This window comes from Grampus griseus (genome assembly GCF_964374135.1).
Source record: "Grampus griseus genome assembly, chromosome: 5".
NCBI lineage: Eukaryota > Metazoa > Chordata > Mammalia > Artiodactyla > Delphinidae > Grampus > Grampus griseus.
The window spans coordinates 143,487,409-143,513,436 of record NC_138998.1 but is presented as its reverse complement, the minus strand read 5'-3'; the positions used below and the strand labels follow the sequence as shown (position 1 = coordinate 143,513,436).

The window sequence follows — 26,028 nt, the reverse complement described above, 5'->3', positions numbered from 1 at the left end:
TGGCGGGGAGAGCAAGTTCCAGGAAGCCCCGAGCAGACACGGGAGCAGACTCACCGCAGACACAGAACTGAGAAGATGCCACGGGTCCACTCTCAATTAGCACAACATCCATTAGACACAGTTCAAGTATAAAAAAGACAAAGCAAAGGAGGGAAAAAAGAAAGCAGGTTAATTTTTTACCATCAGAAGTTCACATCAAAAAATGGAAAAGAGACAAAAGAATGTTATACATGTTAAAGCTAAACAAGAAGATGAAGTCTGGAAATGACTGTAAATAGTTTTAATAACCCGCGCGGATGGAAACCAAGACGATGGCACAAATCACTCTTTGCTTCAAGAGCCTGCAAGCCCGTCGGACCCACACATCCACTCAAGAGCCGTGGGAGCGTGAACATGCGTCTCGCCCAGAAGAGGTACCGAAGATGAGGGCAGAAACTAAACAGACAACTGTTTGTTTATTAATCGGAAAATTAAAAGGAAGAATTGGAGGAAGAGAAATGAGTTTTCTGAGTTGCTTGGGGTGGTGGCTCAGCAGGAGCCCCTGAAAGTCAGAAGGTCGCTGACGCCTTTGCTGTGCGGTGGGGGCAGCAGAGAGGTGGGCCTGGCCGGACTCGCGCCCGGGGGGCCAGGCGGTGGGGGCCACAGGGAGAGGAAGGCAGGCCCTCAGCGGGCGGAGTGCAGGCGCCGCCCTGGCTGCCCCTACCGCCGCCACTGCCCACAAGCTCCACATTTTAAGCTTTTTATGTTTTAACGTTAAATATTTTAAGATCTAAAATTTCTAAGAATCTGAAACTATAATGACCTGCTTTTGTTAAAACTGTATGTCAGTAAAGCAATTATACTCCAATACAGATGTTTAAAAAAAAACCAAAACAAAAACCGTATGTCTTCCTAGCTAAGGTTAACACTTGTCTGGTAATTTTAAAGAAAACTTTTAAGTAGCCCTCATTTTTTCACATTCTTGGCTATTTATCTTGTGAAATGTGAAACAAAGCAGAGTCAGCATGTCAAGGGGCTCTAACACGGAGCCTGGGGGTCATTAAGGAGTGGAACTCAAGCCGGGCCCCAGCGAGGGGAGCCGTGAACTTGGGACCTGGGCCAAAGCTCAGAGATTCCAGGGGCGCAGCAAGAACCGCACCTGCTCCCATCCCCGTAACGGGCCTTCTCCTCCCTCGTGACGGCCTCGGCCCTCAGGCACGTTCAGCCCAGACTGGCTTCTGCCTCTGACTCCAATTAAATTCTCTGTAGGCAAACCACCCCCCCCCCCGTCCTCACCCTCAAAAGCCCCAACTGTTTCTACTGCCTAGCGGGACCCGAATCTGCGTGCTCCAAACTGCAATTCTTTGATCCCAAACAGACACTCCCTGCTGGACCACTGCCTCCAGGATGCCGAGGCTGACGACCACACACAGGTGGGTGACCCCCTGGCCAGGCGACCCGGCCTCAGAGTCAGCAGCCTTTCCTACAGCACAGTCAGCCACCGCAGCTGCCCTCAAGCCACACGCAGCCCCGCGACCCCGCAACCTCGTCCTCTCTGCCCTCAAAGCCTTGCGTCCGGGCCAGCCCGGCTCTGCCCGCACCCCCGGCTGCAGCTCGGCCTCCTTACCGGTCTCCCTCTCTCCGGCTTCCACAGCCAAGGCTTCCTTCTGGCTCCACAGCACGGAGTTCTCCTCCTGCAGCTCCGCCTGCCGTCGGGCCGCACACTGCAGCTGCTGCCTCAGGCCCTCCAGCTCAGCCACCAGGCCCTGCTCACTCGCCTCCTTCCGGCCCAGTGCCTCCTGCAGGCTGGCCCTCTCCTCTGTGAAGCCCTCGACGATGCCTGCGGTCCATGCGGGAGGGCGCTGTAAGCCCCCGGGGGGGGGGGGGGCGGGGGCGGGGCGTCCTGTTCCCCCAGGGACGGCACCGGACCACCCTCCCCGCGAGGCACAGGAGCGGCGGGCAAGACGAGGGCCCAGCGCACGCGGCCACCGTGAGCGAGCGCCAGGCACCAGGTGCGCGGGGTCGGGGCAGCGGCGCAACCCCAGGAAGGTGGCTGACGCCCTTGCTGTTGAGACCCCAGCACGACGCGCATCCCCGGCAGGCAGGCCCCGCTCACCCTCCGCCGTGTGCAGCGCCAGCTCGAGCCGGGCCTTGGCCGCGCTCTCCGCGTCCAGGTGCTCCAGCAGCTCCTGGTGCTTCCGCACCACCTGCGCCGTCTCCTCGCTCTTGCAGCTGAACTCCTTCTCAAGACGAGAATGAATCTGACGTGCTTCCTCCAGCTGTGAAACGCGTTTGAAAATGGCATTTTGGACCAAAAGTAATCAAAGCTTATACTGACACCAACAGAGTTCTATTTGCATCAAATTCTGGGGAACCCATAAATATCCTGTAACAAACATCAATTTCCATGTTCAACGTTATGTCAGTTACTAAATAAGCAACAAATTTTCAAAAAAGGAAAGTTCTGCACATGGAGACACAGACAACACTGCACGGACACACCGTTTGTGACCGTCGACCCCACATGTGTCTGCGTGGAACATGGCGGGGGGGGGTCATTTCAGAGGACACACCGACAGGAGCCTGGCACCCGGGCAGGGACAGGCCCCCTGGTGACTGCAGGTGGAGGATGGGAAAGGCTCCTGGGCCATCACCACACCGGGCAGGGCACCTGACACGACCCTCCCTCCCCAGGTCGGACACCATGGGACGCCCCCCTTCCCAGGCACAGCCCGGGGCCACAACCTCACCTTCCTCCCGAGCTCCCCTGGTGGGCATGTCCAGGCTGAAGCCCCCAGGTCACCCACAGGCTGGAGGGCCCAGATTAATCTCTGAATTCAAAACGCCTACACCCAGCTCTCCTGACCGACAACTCGGCACCTGGCCCGGGCCCCCTCAGTCTCCCCCTGCGTGTAACCAACTCTGACCCTTCCAGACCCAGCCTCTAAGGAAACCTGTTGGTTTTACCTTGAAAACAGCCCCTGGCGCTGCCCCTCCTCATGCCCTGCTGTGGGCAGCCTGCCCGAGCTCTCGGCGGCCGTTGCCCCTCGGGCAGCCCCACCACTGACCCCGACCTGAACAGGGGCTCCTCGCGCCCCTCTGGCCGCTGCCTGTGTCAACTCCCACCTCCCTCCCCTGCTTCCCCGCTTACACACCCAGGTGCCCCTGCAGAGCACACAGTGGGGGCAGCGGGGACGCAGGGCCGTGGGCCAGGTCAGACTGCAGACTGGACGGCGTCTGTTCCGTTAACTGCGCTTGGGGACAATCCAAAGCACCTGATTATTTATCGTAAGATGCTGCCCAACTCTGTCCGGTTTCTGAGAGAAGATGGGACGAAACCAGAGGAGAAACTTCAGAGCTCGACACTGTGGCTCTACCTGCATTCGCGTCTCAATATTTCTGAGACGTGAACAGCGATGCTTCACGTGAAAATGCTTACTTTTTAACTGGGCAACTTTGGGAAAAGGCTCTCTATTGCTTTCCAAGCTTTCCTACTTAATGTCTGTGCTAATTGTCTGAAGCATTCTAAAAGGTTAACAAATTCCCATCTTCAGTAATAATCTCCAAACGTAAGTGTATTCAAAACGGAATGAAAATGGCGTACAAGGTGCAGTAAAAGAGGCTGAACACACATGATCTAAATTAAGTGCACCGAGGTTTTACTTTTCATTCACAGCAAGCCTACTTCCCCAAGAATTTCGGCTCAGAAAAGACTCCTATTTGAGGAAAACATGTGGGCGAACCTCCCTGGGAGTAACAGGCTCAGGGCGACACCCGGCAGAGAGAGGAGAGAAAGAAGTCAGACCCGCCTGGAGAGAGGAAACCTCCGTCTCGCCCGCACGGTCTGGTGGAGGATCAGAAACCCTGACTGCCCAGCACCCGCAGGCACCTGGGGCTGCGCTGTCACTGCCAGGCAGCCTCTGTCACCCACCGGCCCCCCGCCCACTCCTTCAGCCTGTCACCCTCCTCTGCAGAGAGGCCGAGGGGCCGTGCCTCACCTGCCTGGTGGAGTCCAGGACCATCTCCAGGAGGCCGTCCACCGCCAGGCCCAGGCTCCGGTAGATCCTCCTGACGGGCCGCTCATACTCCAGCGTGCTTTCTGGGCTCATGAAGAAGCTCTCACAGACATGACTGCTAATCTCAGCCACTGACGACGTCTCGGCACACTCGGGCGATGCGCTGTCCAGCTCCGGCAGGGCCGCGTCGAGCCCGGGCCACACCTCGTCCAGGGCTGGGGCTACAAGCGAGCAGACACAGGAGCCATGCTGCCAGGAGGACCCCCGGTGCCCGGCCTCGGGTCTGCGGGCACAGGGCTCACCTGCAGGCGGGCTCTCGTCCTCCAGGCAGAGCCCCACGCGCTCACCGATGCGGCTCTTCAGGGCAACGGCGGCCTTGAGCGTCTCCCCAAACAGGCCCAGCAGCCTCCTCAGGGCGTCCCGGAGAGCTCTCCTGAGAGGGGCACACACGGGCAGCGTCAGCCGAAACCCCGCCCGGCTGACCGCACGCGAGCAGCACCGTGGGCGACCTGAGTGTCCCTCTCCTGGAGGCCTGCGCCCAGCCCAGCACAGGGGCTTCATCCGGGACCCCCTCCCAGCTGCTCTGCCCGCAGCGGCGCCACCACGACCTGCACAGACCCAGCCTGCCCCCCGCCACAGCCTCTCTGGCACTCAGGAGCAGAGCTGGGCGCCGACGTGGCCCCTGAGGCCCCACCCTCTCAGGAGACACCGGCTCAAACGCCCGGGTCACCCCTTGCCCACAGCCCACCAGCACAGGAAGGCGCCGTGTCTCCCCGTGTCTCTCTCTGGGGCCACACAAACACGGAGTTTGGGGTATTTGGTTCCCCTAGGACAGGAGTCCTGTCTCTGAGCCGCATCCTCCCAGACCAGCCCTTCCAGCTGGGGGGCATCAGCTGGGGCACGGTGACCCCACCCAGGCCGTGGCTCCGGTGCCCACGAGACGTCAGGGCTTGGCCAGCCCCATCCGCCCGCGGCTCACACCCCTCCCTCGGGCCCAGCACAGGGAAACGCCACTCAAGACACGGGAAGATCCGCCCCTCAGGAAGCTGACACCCCAGGTCACGGCCAGAGATGGTGAGAAAGGGACGCGGGGACGTGAGGGGCGGGGGCAGGCGGGGGTAGACTGCAAACGGCGGGCCCGACAGCCCCTGCTGCTGCCCAGGCCCCTCGGAGGGAGCGTGCGGGGAGGGCATAAGGACCACCCCCAGACGGGCTCGGGCAGGCGGTGTCTGCTTTGCTCTGAGAGAAAATGCCAGAAGGCACCAGCCCCCCCTCCTCCTTGGGCCCCGTCCAGGCCATACCGACCCCTGGTCCCTGAGGAGCCTCATGAATGCCAAACACTCGTGGCTGTCGGGGCATCTCACCTGCCGGGCACACCCCCCGAACGCCTCGGGGCCTTTGCTCTCTGCCAGCCCCCCGAGGGCAGGGCCAGGCCTGACACGTCCTGCCCTGCACTCCCCTCATCGAGCCGCAAGGCAGCTGGGCACAGCACACAAGGTCCTCGCAGAGATAACGAAGCCGTGAAAGCATGAACGGAGAGACGGAGCCCACGTGAGCGGCACCCGCCCTCTGCACAGCAGCCCTCCCCCCTCCTCCTCTGACCCTCAGCACCGCATATACGGTAGTGCCGCGCTGCTGAGGACGTGGGTCCAGGGGCAGCGGGGACCCCAGACCAGCAGGACCACGAGATACCGGCAGGGACAGGCCAAGGGATGCACAAAGGGGCCCAGAGAGGTCGGCCAGTGAGCTGCACCTTCCCGGGTGATGCTGAGCCAATGGCCCCGACAGGCAAAGACGAGAGCGTCTCCTGACATCAGGCAAACACAACTGAACAGCTCACTCCAGAAGCACACGAGAAGCGGAGCTAAAACCTGCCTAGCGCCAGGTGGGAAACTATTTCCTAAATAAGACTCCCAAACAAACAAGAAAAGGGACGGGTCGGTAACTGCCTTCATAGCAGCATCAAATCTTGTAACCTGGCAAAATGAGAAGGTTTGGCAAAGCGAGGTGGTGGGTATGTGGGTGCCACGACCCAGCGCTCATCTTGAAGTTTAAGGCCCTCCTGGATGAGAGGACCACGCAGCACAGGGTCCCATCCACCAGGTGCCAACATGCACTCCAGCCCGAGAAGCAGAGGCGGCCACTGACCTCTCGCTGTGGGACAGGTCGATGTCGGACTTGAGCATTGAGATGAGAGTTGTTTCCTCCTGGTTCTCCCTTTCCCGCCTTTGCTGAAGCCTCTCCAGTTCGGAATGGCGCTCTTCTATCTCACGACTTAAGGATAAAATCTGGTCTTTTAGCTGTTGAAGAAAAATTGTTAAAGCTTTAGTTAAGACAATTTAGTTAAAACTACGTTTCTATAAGGAACTTTCTTTATCTAACAGTAGGTCTGTGGTTTGTGGGATGGAGAAAACGGATGATGGGACACCAGCGTGGGGCCCATAAAGCACGCAAAGCACAGGCCGGAGGAAAAAGAAGGTGTAATTTTGAAACCAATTTACTGAAGAGAACAAAGGGAACAGAAAACAGTTTCAATGCTGTGCATAGAGGGAACCTGGGGAAAAAATGTAGCTCCTACAAACCACTGGGCCATATAGGTCGCTGGTAAAATGAAAGAAAATGGAATAAGTAAACAGAGAATGGCAAGTTTCAAGATGGCAAACAATGACCAAGAAATGGACAAAAGAGACACAGAAGATGAACTGCATGCCCGGACGGCTCGAGGCTGGGGCGGCCCCAGAGGCCAGCGTGGGGCTGGCGGACGGCAGACCCTTCCCTCTGCTGGCCCTGCTCCCTCACCTGCATTCCTATCAAATCTTCCTCCACCTACAGTGGGGCTACATCCCAAGACACCCATCCTAAACTGCAAATACCATACATCGAAAATGCATTTAAGGACCTCCCTGGTGGCACAGTGGTTAAGAATCCGCCTGCCAATGCAGGAGACACGGATTTGAGCCCTGGTCCGGGAAGATCCCACATGCCGCAGAGTGGCTGGGCCCATGCGCCACAGCTACTGAGCCTGCGCTCTAGAGCCTGTGAGCCACAACTACTGAGCCCGCATGCCACAACTACTGAAGCCCGTGTGCCTACAGCCCGCACTCCACAACAAAAGAAGCCGCTGCAATGAGAAGCCTATGCACTGCAACAAGAGTAGCCCCCACTCACCGCAACTAGAGAAAGCCCGCGCAGAGCAATGAAAACCCAACGCAGCCAAAAATAAATAATTAATTTTTTAAAAAAGGAAATGCATTTAATACACCTGTGAATGAAAAGGGTCACCTGCCATATCAGTAAACAAAGGATGTTGCAGCCATCAAGCCACCAGAGCCGCCCAGACAGTGAGCTCTGAGTGGGCTCAGGATGGGAAAGCACAGGATACTGGTCCCAGGTAGAGGAGGTACAGATCAAAAAAATGATTTCAGTGAGCCCAGACTTTGCTTCTTCCCCTATATAGAAAAGCGCTAAATTCATTAACTTGAGATGCCTGGTTTCTTTAATTAACAGTAATCTTTTGAAAAGGAAAAGCAGAGTGGCTGGCTGTCTTGGTCAAGAATGGCTGTCAGAGCATCAGTCGTTCACCTTTCTGGTCGTGTGGTGGATGGGGAGCTGTGGCTGCCCTGCCCAGCATCACAGGAGAGAACTGGACCACATATCACTAGCCCAGGGAAAGATAAAAATTCAACATTCAAAGTACTGTTTCTATGGAATGTACACTGCTTTCACACCATCGTAAGTCAAAAAATCCTTCCTAAGTCAAACGACTGTAAGTCAGGGACAGTCTGTACTCAATAAGGTAATAGAGTTAATTCATCAATGAAGAACATTTGTTCATCAAAAGATGACAAAAGGGAAGAAAAACCCCACAAATTAGAAGAAATTCAGAAATACACAAAAAAACTTCCCTAAATCAGTAAGAAAAAGACGAACAACTGTTTTAAATAGAAAAATGGCCAAAGATACAAAAAGGTATTCCACAGAAAGGGAAACACAAATGGATCACAAACATAGTAACAGAGGCGCATCTCATCAGCAAATTAAGACCACCAAGAGACACCACTTCGTTGCCACAAAATTGGCAAAGATTAAAAAGCAAGAACATTCCAGGAGAGGATGTGGAGTAACAGGAGCTCGAGTGCACGACTGGTGGAACCACCCAGAAACAGCCTTGGGGTTACCCAGCAGGGGCAGAACCCCACAACCTGGACACCCACTTCTGGGTTTAAGAAGTTCCTGCACATCTGGAGTAAGAGGTGTGTGTAGGAAACTCAGGGCAGCTTTATTCATAATGGCAGAAAGACAGAAACAGGCCCAAGTCCACCGATGAGCACACACGCAACGGATGCCATTCGGCAGCTTGGGTGGCGGGTACGGCCCCCCCAGCGCCGTCTGTGAACCTCCAGTCAACACGGAACGAGGGAGGCCAGCACACACCCCCTTGTGAAGGCCGGAAAGGGCTGAGGCTCAACAGCAGAGTGTCCAGGAATAAACACATCAGTGAGCAAGAAACCTGCAACGATCAGAAGGGTGGTTGCCTCGGCGGGGAAAAGGGGGCAGGGGGGTCTCCTGAGGTGCTTCACGTGGGTGGTGGGACACCATCCTTACTCCACAGTATTACTTTAACCGAACATGTACATTTTAAGGACACCTGTAAGATAATTTCACAGTGGAAACAGCTTCCCGCAGAGTCTGGTTTCCTGAAGGGTCGCGCGCCCTGCTCCGACCGGGGAGCCTCTGGGCAGCGGACGCACAGCCCGGCCCACCGGCCCAGGGGAGCCTCCTGCTGCCCGCCTCCACGCGCCCGCACGAGGGCCTCCCCCACTCCTGGCGCCTCTCAGTCTTTCCTCCCCACCTTCTCTCACACTCCTGCCATCAAGCAACCATCCCCCCTTTTTAAAGGTAAATCGCTATGTATGTTTTACAATTTCTCTCTTAATTCAGAATTTAACATTTCTTTTTAACTGCAGTAATACTGTTATTAGGACTGATATTGTTTCTGGTCCTTGAGGTATAAAATCGCAGAGGCTCTGAATGGTGTATTCTGTACAAACTTGTAGTATTTTGTACAGAATGAGCTGTTTTAAGAATGCATGTCATGTACCAGCAGGAATGCCTGGTATACTGAAGAACAAGCTTAAGAAACACTCCGAGAGGCTCGTTCTTCCTCATGGAGCCCCTCCTGCCTAAGCCCTGGTGCCGTCCTTGCTCCCCTGCACGTGCCTCCCATCCTCCTGCCTTCTCGTGGCTGGGCTCCCAGCACAGGAGGGGCCTCTGCAGCCAGGAACATGCCCCTTGACGGGCAGCTAATGACTGACCTCCACAGATACATGCTGCCCTGAATCTGGCTGGGAATGACTTTGACATCTTTGGTACCAAATTAAGTCAGACACACCCATGTGCAGTGTTTACAGTCAGAAGGCCTGGCCCCACCACTTGGCAGCCACGGACTTTGAGCAAATTAACGGAGCCTCTCCTGGGCCTCAGTGTCCTGAGAGGGAGAGAGCTGCACAGAAATGAGAAAATTCTACATCTAACGTGCTTAGCGCAGTGCCTGCACATATTCATAAGAAAACTGTGCCTCCAGTGTGTGAATAGGTTCAAATCCAGTGACCCTGTATGATGATAAAGTCAAAGAAAGCAGCAGTACTGTTATGACTCTGAAAGATCACACAGTGGGACTATCTCTAAAAATAGTATAAATACACATCCGTATTTTCAATAATAATAATGAAAAAAACCCAATTCAAAAACTGTCAAGGACCTCAGCCATAAAAAAGAATGAAATAATGCCATTTGCAGCAACATGGATGGACCTAGAGAGTATTATGCTTAGTGAAATAAGTCAGACAGAGAGAAAAATACTGTATAATATCACTTATATGTGGAATCTAAGAAAATGATACAAATGAACTTATTTACAAAACAGAAATAGACTCTCAGACACGGAGATATATTAGGAGTTTGGGATTAATATGTAGACACTACTGTACATAAGACAGATAACCAAAAAGGACCTACTGTACAGCACAGAAAACTACATTCAATATCCTGTAATAACCTCTAAGTGAAAAGAATCTGAAAAAGTATATATATATACACTTTATATATATATATACACATACACACATATGTATATACATATATATGTATGTAACTGAGTTACTTTGCTATACAGTTGAAACTAACACAACATTGTAAATTAACTGTACTTCAATAAAAAAAAACTGTCAAGGACCTGAACAGACAAAAATGGCCAATAAACCCATGAAAAGATGTCCAACACCACCAGTGATTAGGGAAATGCAAATAGAAACACGGTATCACCTCATATCCATTACAATGGCTATTATTTTAAAAAATGAAAAACAACAAGTGTTGACAAGAATGCGGAAAAATTGCAACATTTGTGCACTGTTGGTGGAAATGCACAATGCCACAGCTGCTGTGGAAAACAGTTTAGCAGTTCCTCAAAGTTAAACACAGAATTATCATATGACCCAGCAACTTTGTTCTTAGATATATACCCCAAAACTCAAAAGCAGGGGCTGAAGCAAATACTTGCATCGCAGTGTCCACAGCAGCATTATACGCACAACGGCCAAAGGAAGAGACGACCATGAAGATGGCCACCAACAGATGAAGAGATAAACAAAATATGGTGCCTATATACAGTGGAATAATATTAGTCGGCCATAAAAAGCCATGAATGTTGATACACGCACAACGTGGATGGACCTTGAGGACATTATGCTAAGTGAAATGAGCCAAACACGAAAGAACATATATTGTGTGATTCCACTGAAATGAGATCCCTCGAGGAGTCAGATTCACAAAGGCAGAAGTACAGTGGTGGGTACCAGGGAAGGATGGAGGGGGATGGGAGTTATTATGTTTTTAATTAATTAATTGATTAATTTATTTTTGGCTGCACTGCGTGCGGGCTTTCTCTAAGTTGCGGCGAGGTGTGGTGCACGGGCTTCTCATTGTGGTGGCTTCTCTTGTTGCGGAGCACAAGCTCTAGGCGTGTGGGCTTCAGCAGTTGTGGTACACGGGCTCAGCAGTTGTGGCTCGCAGGCTCTAGAGTGCAGGCTCGGTAGTTGTAGCACACAGGCATAGGTGCTCCACGGCATGTGGAATCTTCCCAGACCAGGGCTCGAACCCGTGTCCCCTGCATTGGCAGGCAGATTCTTAACCGCTACGCCACCAGAGAAGCCCAGGAATTATTTTTAATGAGGGCAGAGCTTCTACTTGGGATGATGAACAAGTTCTGGAAATGGAGAGCAGCGATACTTGCACGATACTGTGAATGTGGTTAATGTCACTAAACTGTACACTTAAAATGGTTGAAATGGTCAATACTACGTTACGCACATTTTACCACACACAAAAAAGAATAAACGAAGGAAAGATGCATCCCACACACCTGCAGAATTTGGTTATTCTTCTCCCGAAGCTGCAGAGACAGAGACTCTTTCTCTTTTTGGTAAAGAGACTGTGCCTGCTCGCGCTCAAGTTTATGTATCGCCTCTTTTTCATGCAAAGCAGCTTTCTTTTCACTTTCAAATTCACCCTGTACAAAAGTACATTATTAACAACAACAAAAAATGTCATTAAGCTATAAAATTATAAGGATAATTTCTCTGCTGTTCACTAGAATTTAGTTCATTCAACAAATATTCATTGATTCCGTATTCTGTGCCAAGAACAATGACCAAAAAGGCCAAGGCCACTATCCCCAGTGAACATGCGTTCAAATGTGCTTATCATATAGAATACAAAAGAAACAACCTGCTACCTTTCCCAATGGTCACGTTAAGAAATTCTCCATCATCAGGGTATCATGACCATCAAAATCCAAGATATTTAGAAACCTAACTTTCTCTGGTTTTAAAAAATAAACACTGTTTCTTCTTGAATAATAAAAAATATTTTTTAATAATGTTCACCTAATGAATTAAAATACATTAATGAAATAAGCTTTTTTTTTTTTAACTACAGAGATAGCCCTTCCAGAATGACAGAATAAGGACCTCCAAAAATCCACTCCTCTGCAGGAGCACTGAGAACACTGGCAAAAACTGTCAAAATGAACTTTTTCATAGCTCTGGAAATTAAAGTGTTTATTAAAAACAAAGGCTGAGTCGCCATCAGAGCAGGAAGCTTTGAGTGTTTGAACCTGCCCTAATCCCATCACTCCAGTCTCTGGGATAGCCTTGAAAATGCAGCCCAGGGAATTCCCTGGTGGTCCAGTGGTTAAGACCATTTCAAGCTTTCACTGCTGTGGGCCCTGGGGTTCAGCCAGGGTTCAATCTCTGATCGGGGAACCCGCCAAAACAAAAAGAAAGAAAATGCAGCCCAGCAACCATGGGGGGAGCAGGAGAAGAATGGGTTGCACCAAAGCACCACCACCAACTGTCACTAACTGACCTGTCTGGCAGCTCACTGAAGAGCTCCATTCTCAAAGCTGGTTTTTTATTGGCTCTGATTCAGAGCTCACCTCAACAATCCTGTGCCCAAGCCATTTGGCAAAAACAATTAGCAGCAACTGTTTAACATCTCAGCGGCCTGAGGCAGTGATAACAATTGGAGCTAATAAGAGGCTGATCAAAAAAAAGGAAGTGAGGGCTTCCCTGGTGGCGCAGTGGTTGGGAGTCCGCCTGCCGATGCAGGGGACGCAGGTTCGTGCCCCGGTCCGGGAAGATCCCACATGCCGCGGAGCGGCTGGGCCCGTGAGCCATGGCCACTGAGCCTGCGCGTCCGGAGCCTGTGCTCCACAACGGGAGAGGCCACAACAGTGAGAGGCCCGCGTACCGCAGAAAAAAAAAAAAAAAAAAAAAAAAGGAAGTGAAAGCTAAGGCAGAGATGTATACTGCCTGCCACAGCATTAAAGGCATGCCCCAACCAGAGCCCCACAATAAAGAGATAAAATTATAAAATGAAACCCAATAGATATTCTGGAGCTGAAAAGCACAATTACTGAAATAAAAGTTTCACTAGAGGGACTCAACAGCAGATTCAAGAAGAATCGGCAAACATGAAGACGGGTCAAATGAGATTATTCATTATGGGGAACAAAAAGGGAAAAAAAGGAAAAAGAAATCAAGTAAGTAGGCTCACAGGCCTTTAGGACATCCTCAAAGACAACATACACATCATGAGAGTCCCAGAGGAAAGGACAAAGGGAACAGGGCAAAAGCATACTTGAAGATAATATGCCTAAAAACTTTGCAAATTTGATGAAAAATATTAATCTATACATAGAAGAAGCTCAATGAACTCCAAGTAGGATAAACTCAGAGATCCACACCTGGACACATCATAATCAAACTGCTGAGAGACAAAGAAAATCTAGAAAGCAGTGAAAAGCAAGTAATTTATTTTGTCTTTTATGTTTACGTGTATAGTTTGTAATTCTTTTTTCTATGTGATTTAGAAGACAAATGCATAAAGAACGAGCATAAAGTGTATACAGATGCTCTTTGTATGACAATATTAGCACAAAGGAGGAATGAAGGAAGGAATGAAGCTATATCAAAGAACAATTTTGTGAACTATTAAAATTAAGTTGGTATTAATCTGAACCATATTGTTATAAAATGTTCAATGTAATGCCCAGGGCAGGCACTAAAAAAATTAAAAGCAAACAAAAAAACAAAACAAAAACCAAAAAAATATAGAAAAATAAACATCAAGGAAATCAAAAGAAAAGGCGGCAGTAATGGAGATTTAGAGGAACAAAAGAGACAGAAGATATACAGAAAGCAAACAGCAAGTACTGACACACCCTATAACATATATGAACCTAGAAAACATTATTCTAAGTGAAAGAAGCCAAACACAAAAGGCCACATTTTGCATGATTCGATTTCTAAAAAATGTTCAGAAAAGGCAACTCCACAGAAGCAGAGAGTAGATCAGGGGTTGCCAGGGGCTGGGGGAGGGAAGAGACTGCTAACGGGTGGGGGGTTTCTTTTGTGGTGATGTAAATGTTCTGGAATTAGACAGCAATAAGAGTTGTACAACTTTGTGAATATACTGCAGACCACCGAACTGTATATTTCAAAAAGAGTGATTTTTATGATATGTGCGTTATATCTCAATAAAGTTGTAATTAAAAACAAAACAAAACCACACTAAAAATCATTGTGAGAAGTAATGCTGAATGCTCACTCATCCCGTGCAGACACCCTTCCGTGGCAACAGGCCCCTTGAAGCAAGAAAAGGCTTGACGTGGCCGCTGCTGAGTCACCAAAGCAAGGCCATGAGCAGGGCTCAGATTTTCCCAGGCTTAAATACAGCCAGCTCTTTACCATGGGGTTGGACAGTGTGGGTCCACTTACCCCCGGATTGTTTGTTTCGGGCCGTGCTGAGCAGCATGGGGCATCTTACCTCCCTGACCAGGGATCGAACCCAGGCCCCCTGCACTGGGAGCGAGGAGCCTTAGCCACTGGACCGCAGGGAAGTCCCATGGATTTTGTTTCAATGGTGAACACTAGAGCACCACACGATCCGTGGCTGGTTGAGTGTGCAGATGCACAGTAACGGCGGATACGGAGGAGCCACGTGTACCGAGGGCCAGCTATCAATCACACGCAGATTCTCAACTGTGCAGAGGGCCGGCATGCTTAATTCCGTGTTGGTTAAGGGTCAACTATTTGATGACAATTTCTTAAAAGAAAAGGAATGCTAACTAGTCAACTTAAACATAAAAATGAAGGAAAAAAAGTTGCCTTGAAAAATCTCAGTTACTAAGACAATGAATATGTTTTAATTTTGCATATCAAAATTAATTTAGAATAAATTTTTCCTATTTACTTTGCAGGTGAGAAAGGATAGCAATGAAATAGATCACCCTTAAGCCCAGTACCTTTAACTGTGTGATGTGCTGCTCCAGCAGCGCCTCCGACCGACACTTCAGCAGCTCAATCTCCTCCCGACAGCAGAGCCGCTGCTTCTCCTCCTCTTCCAGCTCCGCAGGAACCGCAGCGCCCTGCTTGAGTGGGGAGGAAGGTCAACACTGGGCCTTGCCCATGTGCGTGGATCTGTGGTGAGGCTGGAGCTCAGCTTATTCCACATATTTCCACGTGACGACACGCAGCAGTCAGGTTATAGCTCACAGAAAACGTCAAGTCACTCTTTGTGGGCTCTGGATTCTCACCTCAGTCACAAGCATCAGTAAATGGGGTTTGCACAGCACAACACTGAAACTATACTTTGAAGTTCTAGAGACCATTTCTGAATTAACACAGAACATTTTTATAAACTTCCTCTCCTGGAATAGATTTAATTCAATCCTTTAAAAGGAAGAATCAAGTGCAATTTCAAGTTGGGACATGTGGCAGTTTCCAAAGCCCTTTAACCGTCTCATCTGCACCACAAAACCACTTCATGGGAAGGACGGGGTTCACCCAGATGGTTCACAGCCAGGAAGGAAGCCGCAGCCTTGACAGTAACCAGATTTGACCACGGATGCTGGCTCTGTGTGTGCCAACCACAAAATGCTAGTGAACAAGAACAAAACCCTGAATGCCAACGGGCACCACAGACCAGCAGGGCAAGGCCAAGGGAGAGGAGGACAAGCCACACTCCCTTTCCCCCCAGACAGACTCCAGGACACTGAAGGACGCTGGGAAAAATAAGAAAACATCAGCACCCAAGAAGAGGCAAATCCCGCAAAAGCACATGATAAACAGGACCCCGCACGTGGACCGCTCTTCGGGTGCCCGCCCGCCCGCCCGGCACAGGCATCTGCGCCCCTCCCCCTCAGCACCTTCGGCAAACAGGTCCTGAGGGCGGACCCCGCACGCTCGCTGGCCTGTTAAACGCTCTGGTTGACAGGTCGAAGCGTAAGCACCTGCTTCTTGAAAAACTTGTGCCACAGATCACATTCTTCAGGCAAAAATCTTTCACGGAAGCCAAATGTATACAAACAGATAAAAGTGAACTTCTGTTTGGGGTCAGGGTCAGAGTCCAAGAGCACCCCACACCCCGGCGTGCCTGGAGTCCCGGGGCCTGCAGGCTGCACTGTGCACCTGAGAGCCCGGGCCCGGGGGCTCAGGCTGATCTTTCTGGCCACAGGGTCCTTCCAGGCCTTGGAGTCACTGCCCACAAACAGAGAGGGCGGAGGGTGGGTGCCGTACGGAGCTGTGGCTGGGAAGGAAGAACCAGCCCACCAATGCCAAGCGCCTGGGTCGTCTGCCCCGCTGAGGCCCCGCGGGCCCCAGCGCAGAGCGGCCCTTGCTACAGGAGCGGGAGGCACGCACAGGACTTGTTCCCCAACCTCCACTGCCTCAGGAGGGGTTTCCAGGCAGCTGGCAGAGACACGCCAGGTCCAGCAAGACGTCCCAAACGCAGTCAGGAGCAGCGGACACACAGCACCCCTGCCAGACGCCCTGTGGGTGGGGGACATCACCCTAACCTGACACCTGCGAGGGGCAGTGGGGACACCGCGACCTGCTCTGCCCAGCGTGCCCCCAGGTCTGGAGCAGGACAGTCAGGGGAGGCCACAGACGTCACTGCGCATTCAGCCCCGCGACCTGGACGCCTCAGCACCCCCGGGCTGGCTGCGTGACCTCGGCCCCCGTGACCTGACCGGACAGGCTCAGAGGGGGTTTACTTGTGCCACTCCCTGCATCCCCTCAAGACCTCCTTACACACAATCGTTCTATTTCCAGCCTGACTAAACTCTCTTTAATCTGTTCCAAATGGTAAAGTCAATATAAGCAAAAGATGTTTTTAAGAAGTTATTCTCGGGCTTCCCTGGTGGCGCAGTGGTTGGGAGTCCGCCTGCCGATGCAGGGGACGCGGGTTCGTGCCCTGGTCCAGGAGGATCCCACATGCCGCGGAGCGGCTGGGCCCATGAGCCATGGCCACTGAGCTTGTGCGTCCGGAGCCTGTGCTCCGCAACGGGAGAGGACACAGCAGTGAGAGGCCCACGTACCGCATAAAAAAAAAAAAGTTATTCTCGAGTTTTTCTAAAAATCCACAGAATTACGTGGGAAGCGTCATATATACTTTAATCATTAAAAAAACAATGGATACACTTAAAGAAGAAAAAAATAAGTAGTTCTGCACAAAGAATACCAACATAGTATTAAGAATAAATTCAACTGATAATGAATTAAAGACATTCAAACTATATCTAAAATAACCAGAGGTTCTCTTAATATTTTTTAAAAATCATACGAACAGATTTTTTTTTTTCCCCAAGAAAAGATGACACTGCCTGAGCGAGCAATCAACAGTGGTCACACAACGGTTAACTCCTGCTTTCCTTCCACTGCTTAGTGTTACCAATATAAGGGTGATTTCTTTGCAGGACACTTATCCCTAAGAAAAGGAAATCAGGTTTATGTTTTCAGAGAACTTTTCTCACAACCAAACTCTAAAGGGAAGTAACCTGAAAAATAATCCAATCGCTTCACAAGCGCTGGGTAAACAACTCTTCTGAAAAGTGACACTGCTTTTCAAACAGGTGCAGAGATATTTGTGGCGCAGATAAAACCCCTTCACAGAGGAAGAACACCACGTCCCTGCTATTTTGGGGACAATGGCCACAGCATCCCAGGAGACACCCAGCAAGGCTTTATGGAATATCTGTCTGTGAGGACAGCCTGAGGGAAGACGGCAGGAAGAAGAGGCCACCACCTGGAACTATTCTCACCAAGCCATGGACCTGAATCCCATCCCGTGTGTTGACTGCTGACACGTTCACAGGCAATATGGGGGAAATGTTAGCCAACGTCACAGGAAGCAGTAAAAACAGATTCAGCACAGCTCAGGCCCTATGTGGATCCCAATTTGACCAGCCACAGGAAGAGACTGGAACTTAGGCTGGATATGTGATGAAATTAAGGGATTACTGTTAGTTCTGCAGGTTAGCATGGAGCATGTTATGGTATATTGGGGCGGCTAATGCACTGAGACTGGCGTGTACCCACGGGCAGTCAGATTCTGAACTGTTCTCTGTTTCTGTGTATGTTGAAATTTTCTCCAATAAAAAATTAAAATAAAATAGGGGAAGAAACTGCATATCCCACCTTCCCACAAACTCTGATGTTTTCTCCTGTGAAATGAGCTGGACAAAAAAGGTCACTTAAACGGTATCTAATACTCACATCCTTAGTAGCAAAGTAAAAGAATGACATACTTGAACGAACAAATAGAAAAATACTTCCCAAATGATCTCAGCGCTCTAAAGAGTCAACACGGAAGTACAAAAATGCCGAGCCGAAGAGCAAGACGCGTGTCACGACCAGGTAACAGAACCATCAGAGTGAACAAACAGGATCCAACCAAGTTTCTTTGGAGAGAGGATTGTAAGCCAATAAATACCAGGGAAGGCCAGCGGCAGAGTCTGACTCTTCAGAGGATTAGAGAAATGAAACTCAGACACCTCCACAGGTCAGCAGGTCTCAGGGCAGCACCCCAGAGGAGGACGTTGCTCACGAGGGCACGAGAGCAACTGGGCTGCAGCCAGGACCACCGTCTCCTCCACGGTGCCTGCAGCCAGCACCACGCCGGCAGCCACTTGACCCCTCGTAATGGCCCCTGAGGACTGAGCTCGAGGGGCTGGGGCGCTGAGGACACTGCAGGGACAGAAAGCGGGCTGCGGGGGTGAGGGTGACCTCAGGCGGCCTCGGCCTGCAGCGGCTTGAAGCAGGATTTCAGCTCCCGACCAGAGATTGAGGTTGGGCAGCGGCAGTGAGAGCGCTGAACCCTGGCCACTGGACCACCAGCCAGTGACAAGGCCCTGGCCCGTCAGCTATGAAAAAATGAGTTTCCGCAGAGAGACGGAAAGTAGCGAAGCAAGTAAAGTGTTTTTTAGAAGGAAAAAGAGTACAGCAGACACACGGGCAGGCTCAGAGAGAGCGTCACGCCCTCATGGCAGTCTGAATCACTTTCGTGGGCATTTCTTCCCGGTTTCCTTTGACCAACCATCCTGCTCTGCCTGGTTCTGATGTATCTGGTGTATCTCAAGGTCCTCCCATGCGTGCGTACACATCTCTTAGCCAAGATGGATTCCAGCGAAGAGGCCTATCTGGGTAGCTGGCATCACTTACTATGAGGTGGCGCCCCTTCCTTTCGGACCTCCAAGGAGCCCTTCTGCGCATGTGTAGTCGGGAGGGTCTCCTTGACTTCGAGAATGAGGAAAATGAGGAATATATGGTCTCTTATCTCTATCTGGGCAGGGCCCAGCCTCCTCCATTACCCTGCTTTTATGGAGCTTCTGTCCACAGGGGAGAAACTGTTCAGCCTGGGCCCATCTATCTCCTGCCTCAAGGGAAAACTGAGGGGATGCTGAGGAGACACTGAGGGGACATGGGGGCTGAGGGGACATGGGGGCTGAGGAGACACTGAGGGGGATGAGGGAGTTTTGTCCTCTTTAATGAAACCTGAGTAAGATGACATTGTGAAGAGAAGACGGTTTGTGTGACTTTATCAGTGACCAGCTGCATGTCTGGTCTCAGCCGGGCTTTTATCGTGTTTCTCTGAGCGTTTGTGGGCATGGGCTTCCTGGGTGTGGATCCCTCCTGTCCTCTCATTCCCCAAACATGGGAAACCCGGATTCAGGGCATCTCAGGGTCCAAGGAGCAAACCAAGAAAAATGCCAACTCCCAGACTTTTCAACCAAACATAAGGGATAAATGTCATATTTATGCTTCCCTTTATTTTTCTCCAATCCACTAATTCTCATTCTGGGAACTTCCATGTGAAAAAACAGTTTACATGCTAATTTCAGATCGGTCAATATGTACACACACAGCTAAGAGCACTGACTATTAACTTAGGAAACCTAGCGAATGCCAGGCCTTACTGCCCACCTGACCTCCGAGATCCTAGCGACACTGTGTGGCAGGGCCACGGGCACCTCGGCAACAACTGCCCTGAAGAGGTGTGCAGGATGGGGTCCCTGGCAGCAAAACCCTCCCGGGCGTGCTGCCCTGGAGCCCCGGGCTGGGCACCGCTCTGGGCCCGGGCCACCGCTGAGCAGAGCGCAGGAGAGAGGAGCGCAGCACGTGGCACACGCTCCACAGACGCACCGTGGGCCATGCAGGGCACAGGGCGCGGGGCCATGAGTCCCGGACAGAGGGGCCATCCCAGAAGGAAGCGCTCATGGAGAAAACGATTTGACGAAAGAGAGGCAAGAGTGGGAGTTTCCAGGTGGGGGACAAGGCCAAGTTCAGAGGAGGTCACAGCCAGGGTGTTCCAGAAACTGCCAGGCAGCAGGTGTCCGGCGCCACGAGAACAAAGAAGACAGGACATCGGGCCAGAGGGCACTTGGGCGGAGTCTGTGCAGGGCTGCGCCCCCGGGTTGCACCATGGGCCCCAGGGTTTGGGGTGCAGCACGGAATGCAGAGGACATGGAGCTCCTGCTGGGCACCTGGCACAGGCAGCCCCTGAGAGACCCCACCCCTGCTGAGCACAGGCCTCGGGCCCTCCTGGCAGGTGTGAGGCCTGCCCAGCGTCCACCCCACTGCGGGCCTCACGTATGCCCGAGGGCTCTGGTCACGAGGAGAAGCCTCAGGAGGCCCAGCGGTTTTGCTGATGTCACCAGCATCCCCGTGGGGGCCAGAGCCTGACCCCCAGGCCATCCCTGAAGCCACCGCTGCCCAGAAGGAACCTGTGGGGCCCCCTCCTGCGGAGCCTCCTGCACCTGCTTCTCGGCCACGTGCCCAGCCCTGAGCTCCTGCATGGCTGCTTTTGGCTGCTGCCCCAGGGGCAGGCCCTTAGCAGGCCACACCAGCTCCACCTGCAGAGAGCAAGTCCACATGGCACTGCCTCCCACACACACCTCCCACCTGCAAGGTGGGAGACACTCCACGTGCTTCCTACAAGTGCGTTTTACACTAATAAAATTAAGCCATGGTTTAAAATACATAGCTTTCTCGTGTAAAACATGCGTACTTCTTCCTCTTGATATTCTTTTAGACTTCATCTTCTTCAAACCCTATAATCCCAGGGAATCTAATTTAAATCCACAGGCTGGGAACAAGCCCCCTTCCCCACACATCCATCTGCATGGGAGGAAACTGAAGCTGACACTGAGGACTCACTGGACTGGCCTGGGGGTACCACAGCGCTCCAAATTCACACCAAAGGACAATGCCCAGGGAGGAGTTGTGACACCTGCCCTGGGGCCCGAATTCAAGGACAGGCCAGAGGCTCGTGACCCCAGGTGGAATGTGCTCAGCCCTCGGGGAATTTGTTCAATATCTCGCCTGCAGGGACTTCCCTGGTGGTCCAGTAGCTAAGACTCCATGCTCCCAAAGCAGGGGGCCCAGGTTCAATCCCTGGTCAGGGAACTAGATCCCACACGCCGCAACTAAAGATCCCGCACACGGCAACAAATATCCCGCGCGCTGCACCCAAGACCCAGTGCAGCCAAATAAAGAAACTTCTTAAAAAAGGAAAAGATTTCGCGCGCAGACCACACAGGACAGGCAGCGCCGAAGCATAAAACGAAGCCACCACACCTCTCAGCACTAGGCCGCCTTCTTCCTTCCAGCCTTAAACAAGCTAAACCAGGAGCAAAGGGGCTTAAACCCCCCTGGGAACATCGCATAAAGCACGTCTCAGTCACGAGCGAAGCTTCTACCTGGGCCTTGTGTTCTCACAAGGCTGAGATTTCCTGCTTTGTAATTTTGAATATCTACTTCTTACATACGTGACAAAAGTATGAAGGGCCAGAACAGGATCATTCCTGAGTGCCTGGCGCGCACACCTGGCCCAGTGGGCACAGAGCAGCCCGTCCCCACACTGAATTCCCGCTACGTGATGATGTTCTAGCCAAATAAGTGCATCCTATTCGCGACGTACAAGCGCCATGGGTCTGCAGATGAGGAAACGGGAGCGCTGGCCAGGGCAATGGGGCCGTCTCCAGAAGCTCCCTTCATACTACCGCTGAGAGCACCTGCCAAGGGGACAGTCGCTGCTCTTGACACAGGACAGAGGGTTTAATCTCACAGAAATCGGTAGAGGCCCCGAGGAGCGCTCTGAACCCTTTGAAATCTCACAGGCAACGCTGTGCGCAGGCACAGGTGCACGTTTTTCCAGGATCAGAGATCCAAAGCCTTCACCAAGGAACCTGAGACCAAAAAACGTGTAAAACTCCCTGTTCTGTACCTGCCTCACCAGGAAACCCACTGCTGTCCCTGGGACACACACACACACACACACACGTGCAGCTGGCACACATGGCAACAGAAGACACCAGTCCTGGGGAAGGGCAAAGCCCCGCACCTCACCTGGCGAGCTCCGCGCAGCCAGGAGGCTCTCACACCCTCCACGTGCTCTGTGTTCTCTCCCGCTCTCAGGCCGTCCTCTGTGGACTGGAGCTCTTCATTGTGTTTCAGCTTCAGCTTCTCTAACACCCAAGTCAAGACCATGTGGTGAGAAGCACCCTCTTTCTGTAGCTGCTCCTCCAGGCCCAGCAAGGTCTGCATCTCAGACAGGTAACGCGACTCCAAAGCGTCCAGGCGTGACGCGTGTCTGGTCTCCAAAGCACTGATTTCCGCAGCGTGTTTTGTCTGCAGCTCAGCCACGCGGGCTTCTGAGAGAGCCCACCACTCTCGCTCCAAAGAAGCCCTCAGCACGTCCACCTCAGCCTGGTGCCGGGTCTCCAGCTCCGCCGTCAAGGACAGGACGTGCTGCCGGTGACTCTCCTGGAGCAGCTGGAGCTCGCGGGCGTGCTTCTCCCGGGCCTCCCGCAGGAAAGTGTCTTGCTCTGCAGCAAATTTCTCTGTGATTTCTCGACGTTCTTCTAAAAACCTGAGGAGACAAGCCAAGTGAACATGGAGAGCCAGCGTGCAGCCACAAAAGCATCAACCTCACATTCCTCACAGGAGACATCACTTTCTGCTGGTGAGACCATCGTGCCCAGATTTTCCCTGCTCTTTCCACCTCCCGGGGCTGCAGGTGGCCTGAGCCCCACTGCCAGCCGTGAGCGGAGAGCCAAGGGGCCCACGAAGCCAGAGGAGCTCGGACGCCAGAGCCCAGGCGTCCCCGGTCACAGACTGAAGTACAGGACACAGGACCCCCAGCAAGAAACCACACACACATTTCCACAGACTCCACAGGGAAGCAGGTGTGACCACTCCTCGGGAAGGAGAGGACCTCAACAGGGAAGGGGCAGCGGCATCGTTTACAGGAGCCAACAGGGCTGCAAAGAGCATTCAAAAGACCCCCAAAACCCCTTCGGAGTGAATTAGGGGCATGAATTAAATGAGTTGCAGGTGACACTGGCTAGCAAACACAGAAGCAGGGAGACGCCCCTCTAACTGAAGCACCCAGCACCCCAGCAGGGAAGAATCTCTACGGGGCACCCATTACACATGAGCACCACATGGTGCGTCCAGGTGAGTGACAAGAGCTGGGATGGGATTCAGGTACTAACTGCGGACCAGACACCACGAAAGCCTTTCCACTGATCAGCCCATGCAGGAGGGCGCTAAGGCCTCATGAGTTTGTCCACCATGCCTGCGTCCTTCCAGCTCACACAGTGGGTCAGGATTTGAACTCAGTTCTCAGACCCCAGAGCAGAAGCTCTTGCACCTGCCTCATGACGCTGGGGTGCAGCTGCCGCATGAGAAGCAGCAAAACCAACAGTAGCTCCGGTGACACCAGGGCTCACCAACCCCCCTGGTCACTACAGCCCAGATGTGCAAAGAGGCAGCAAACCAAATCACACTCTAAATCTACTTAAAGCTTCAGGGAAGTACGTACATAGTTCAGAAAAACTCTTTATTTTTTTTTTTTAAATCGTTTGAGTTTAAAATACACAAGAAACTTCAGAAATGAACCACACGTCCTTATGATAAACGAGGTTGAAGTTCTGCTACTGAAACCGTAAACCGTGCAAAGAACACAAACGACTGTCACAGATGCATGCAGGGCAGCGTGGATCACGGGACAGGGGCTCCACAGGAAGGACGGGGGTGCTGCTGCTGCCAGCAGGTCCCGCAGCCCCAAGAGCCACGCGTGCCCTCCTGGGGACCGGCCTCACCCAGGCAGGCGGGCGGCTCCGTACTGAACAGGGGGCCACAGGAACGTCACCCACCTGCTCTGGGCCAGCTTCAGCTGGAGAGCACAGTCCTCCTTCAGGTGGTCCCGGTCCGAGGGGGCCAGACCACCGCCCAGCTCCCGGCCACACTGGCTGCACTGCAGAGACTCGTCCCCCGAGAGCCCCAGCTCCAGCTGCCTCAGGCGGCCCTGCTGCTCCATCAGCGACCCCTCCAGGTCCAGGATCTGGGCTGCCTGCTGGTCCTGCAGCTGCCTCATTTCGGCTTCTCGAAGCTCAAACCTGTGCATCATGGACAGCTTCTCGGACTCGGCCTGCTCCCGCAGCTCGAGGAGCAGCTGCGTCGGCCTCTCTTCGGCCCCTCTCCTCGGGTCCTCACTCGTGACTTCCCACTCGGCCTCTCTCTCGCCTCGTCTCATTAGCTCAAGCTTCTCCTTAGCGCTCTTCAGTGCTTCCTGGTGGGCTTCCACTAAAGTACATTTCACCTGCAGAAAGCACAATTTTATTTAAGAAGGAGGAAATTAAATGAAAAGATCACTGGCAGCAACGACCCAAATCCATCTCTGAAGAGAGAGAAGTTCCACAACATACAAGCACTAGTTCCATAACATATCGCACTGAACAGAGCAATGGCAGTGTTTCTTATCCTGATGGGAATAAAGGAGCCTAAAATGCACAAATATAAGACTATTTGCTTAAGTAAAACATATCTGCATCCCGGCACCTGGCCCCGACTGTTACCTCTGGGGCTGGCAGGTCTGGACACACACGCAAAGGGGAGCTCCTCTGCGGTGCCAAGACCAGCCCAGGGGATCAGACATGTACGGGGCCTCCCGTCAAGGGAAGGCCAACCCCCCAGACAGAGGAACCACCACCAGCCAGGACGGAGCCACAGGAGAGCAGCAAACAGCGCCAGGCCAAGTCTCTGGACTTGCACAATGAACGTTCCAGGTTCTACGAGGGACCCCTCGGAGGACCCCAGCCAGTTGCCCTGAGCACTGGAGGCCCCTGTAAGGAGCACACTCGGGCCCCAGCTCAGGTGGCATCCCATCCCGACCCCGAGGAAGGCACCCAGCAAGCAAACACTGCTCCCGATGGAGGGCGTGGTGGACCTTGGGGGCTTGCGCTGACCCCGACCGCTTAACACGGGGCCCCGGTGGGCACGGGAAGTGCAGAGTGGTGAGGTGTTTCAACTTACTTGCTCCAAGTCCTCTTTTAGGCGGATTTCGTGCTGCAATTTCTCGTGTAAATTTCTATTTTCTACTTTTAAGAGGTCGATTTCTTCCTTGAGCTCCGTCAGAAGAAGCAGGAGATGAGCCTTGTGCATGGTTTCCAGACCCAAGTCTCCGGCTGCCACCTCCAAGGCCGTGCTGTGTGCACACAGGAGGGGCACCCGGGAGAGCTCTGCAGGGGACCAGGGGGCAGGACCATCAGGCTGACCCGCAACTCAGACTAAACACTGACCTTCAGAAGCCTCAGACCTGCACGAAGATCCTGCAACTCCCCGTGCGGGCTTGGTGTCAGGAGTGGACATGACACACCCATCTTCAGCCAAGCGGTCACTGAGCCCCAGGCCCAGACGAGCAGGCCCGTGCTGAGCGGCCCACACCTCCTTCCGCCTGGGTGCCGGGGGACCTGGCACCCCCAGAGCTCCTCTGGCCAGAGCCCATCACCGTCCCAGGCTCGATGAAGAGCCAAGCGTGGCCAAGGGACTGGTTGGCAGGAATGTGCCGAGCAGCGGCCGTGGGGCACCCCTCACACAGGAAGGAGAACAGGGAGGGCAAGACGCCAGCAGGCGTGACCCAGCTCTCTGGGCCGCATTCTTCCCCTGGCGGGGACCCTGAGCTGCCGGCCCTCACGGCGGGACCCTCTGCCTTGCCCCCTCAGCTCTACGTGGGACCCACCCTCTCCTGGGCTTGTGTCCAGGGCCGGCCTTACGTCTGCTCTCCTGGGTCCCTGACCATCCCCGGGGACGACCACAGCTTCTCCGTCCCCGTGACCCCGGGCAGGCCC

The 26,028-nt window shown here is 52.8% G+C and overlaps 1 protein-coding gene across 1 annotated transcript in view; it reads right to left on the bottom strand.

The window, feature by feature from the left end:
* The window catches only part of LOC309823233 (pericentrin-like), a 74,391-nt gene extending 48,509 nt beyond the window's left edge, over positions 1-25,882 (bottom strand). The window contains exons 1-10 of the mRNA XM_082655372.1: positions 25,480-25,882; positions 25,214-25,300; positions 24,055-24,500; positions 22,244-22,766; positions 14,863-14,985; positions 11,419-11,565; positions 6,144-6,295; positions 3,978-4,428; positions 2,096-2,258; positions 1,607-1,819 (exon numbers count right to left, since the gene is read on the bottom strand). Of these exons, the coding sequence (XP_082511498.1) occupies positions 1,607-1,819; positions 2,096-2,258; positions 3,978-4,428; positions 6,144-6,295; positions 11,419-11,565; positions 14,863-14,985; positions 22,244-22,766; positions 24,055-24,500; positions 25,214-25,300; positions 25,480-25,560 (2,386 nt within the window). The 5' untranslated portion in view covers positions 25,561-25,882. The remainder of the gene's footprint in view (positions 1-1,606; positions 1,820-2,095; positions 2,259-3,977; positions 4,429-6,143; positions 6,296-11,418; positions 11,566-14,862; positions 14,986-22,243; positions 22,767-24,054; positions 24,501-25,213; positions 25,301-25,479) is intronic.
* Positions 25,883-26,028: the final 146 nt, after the last annotated feature.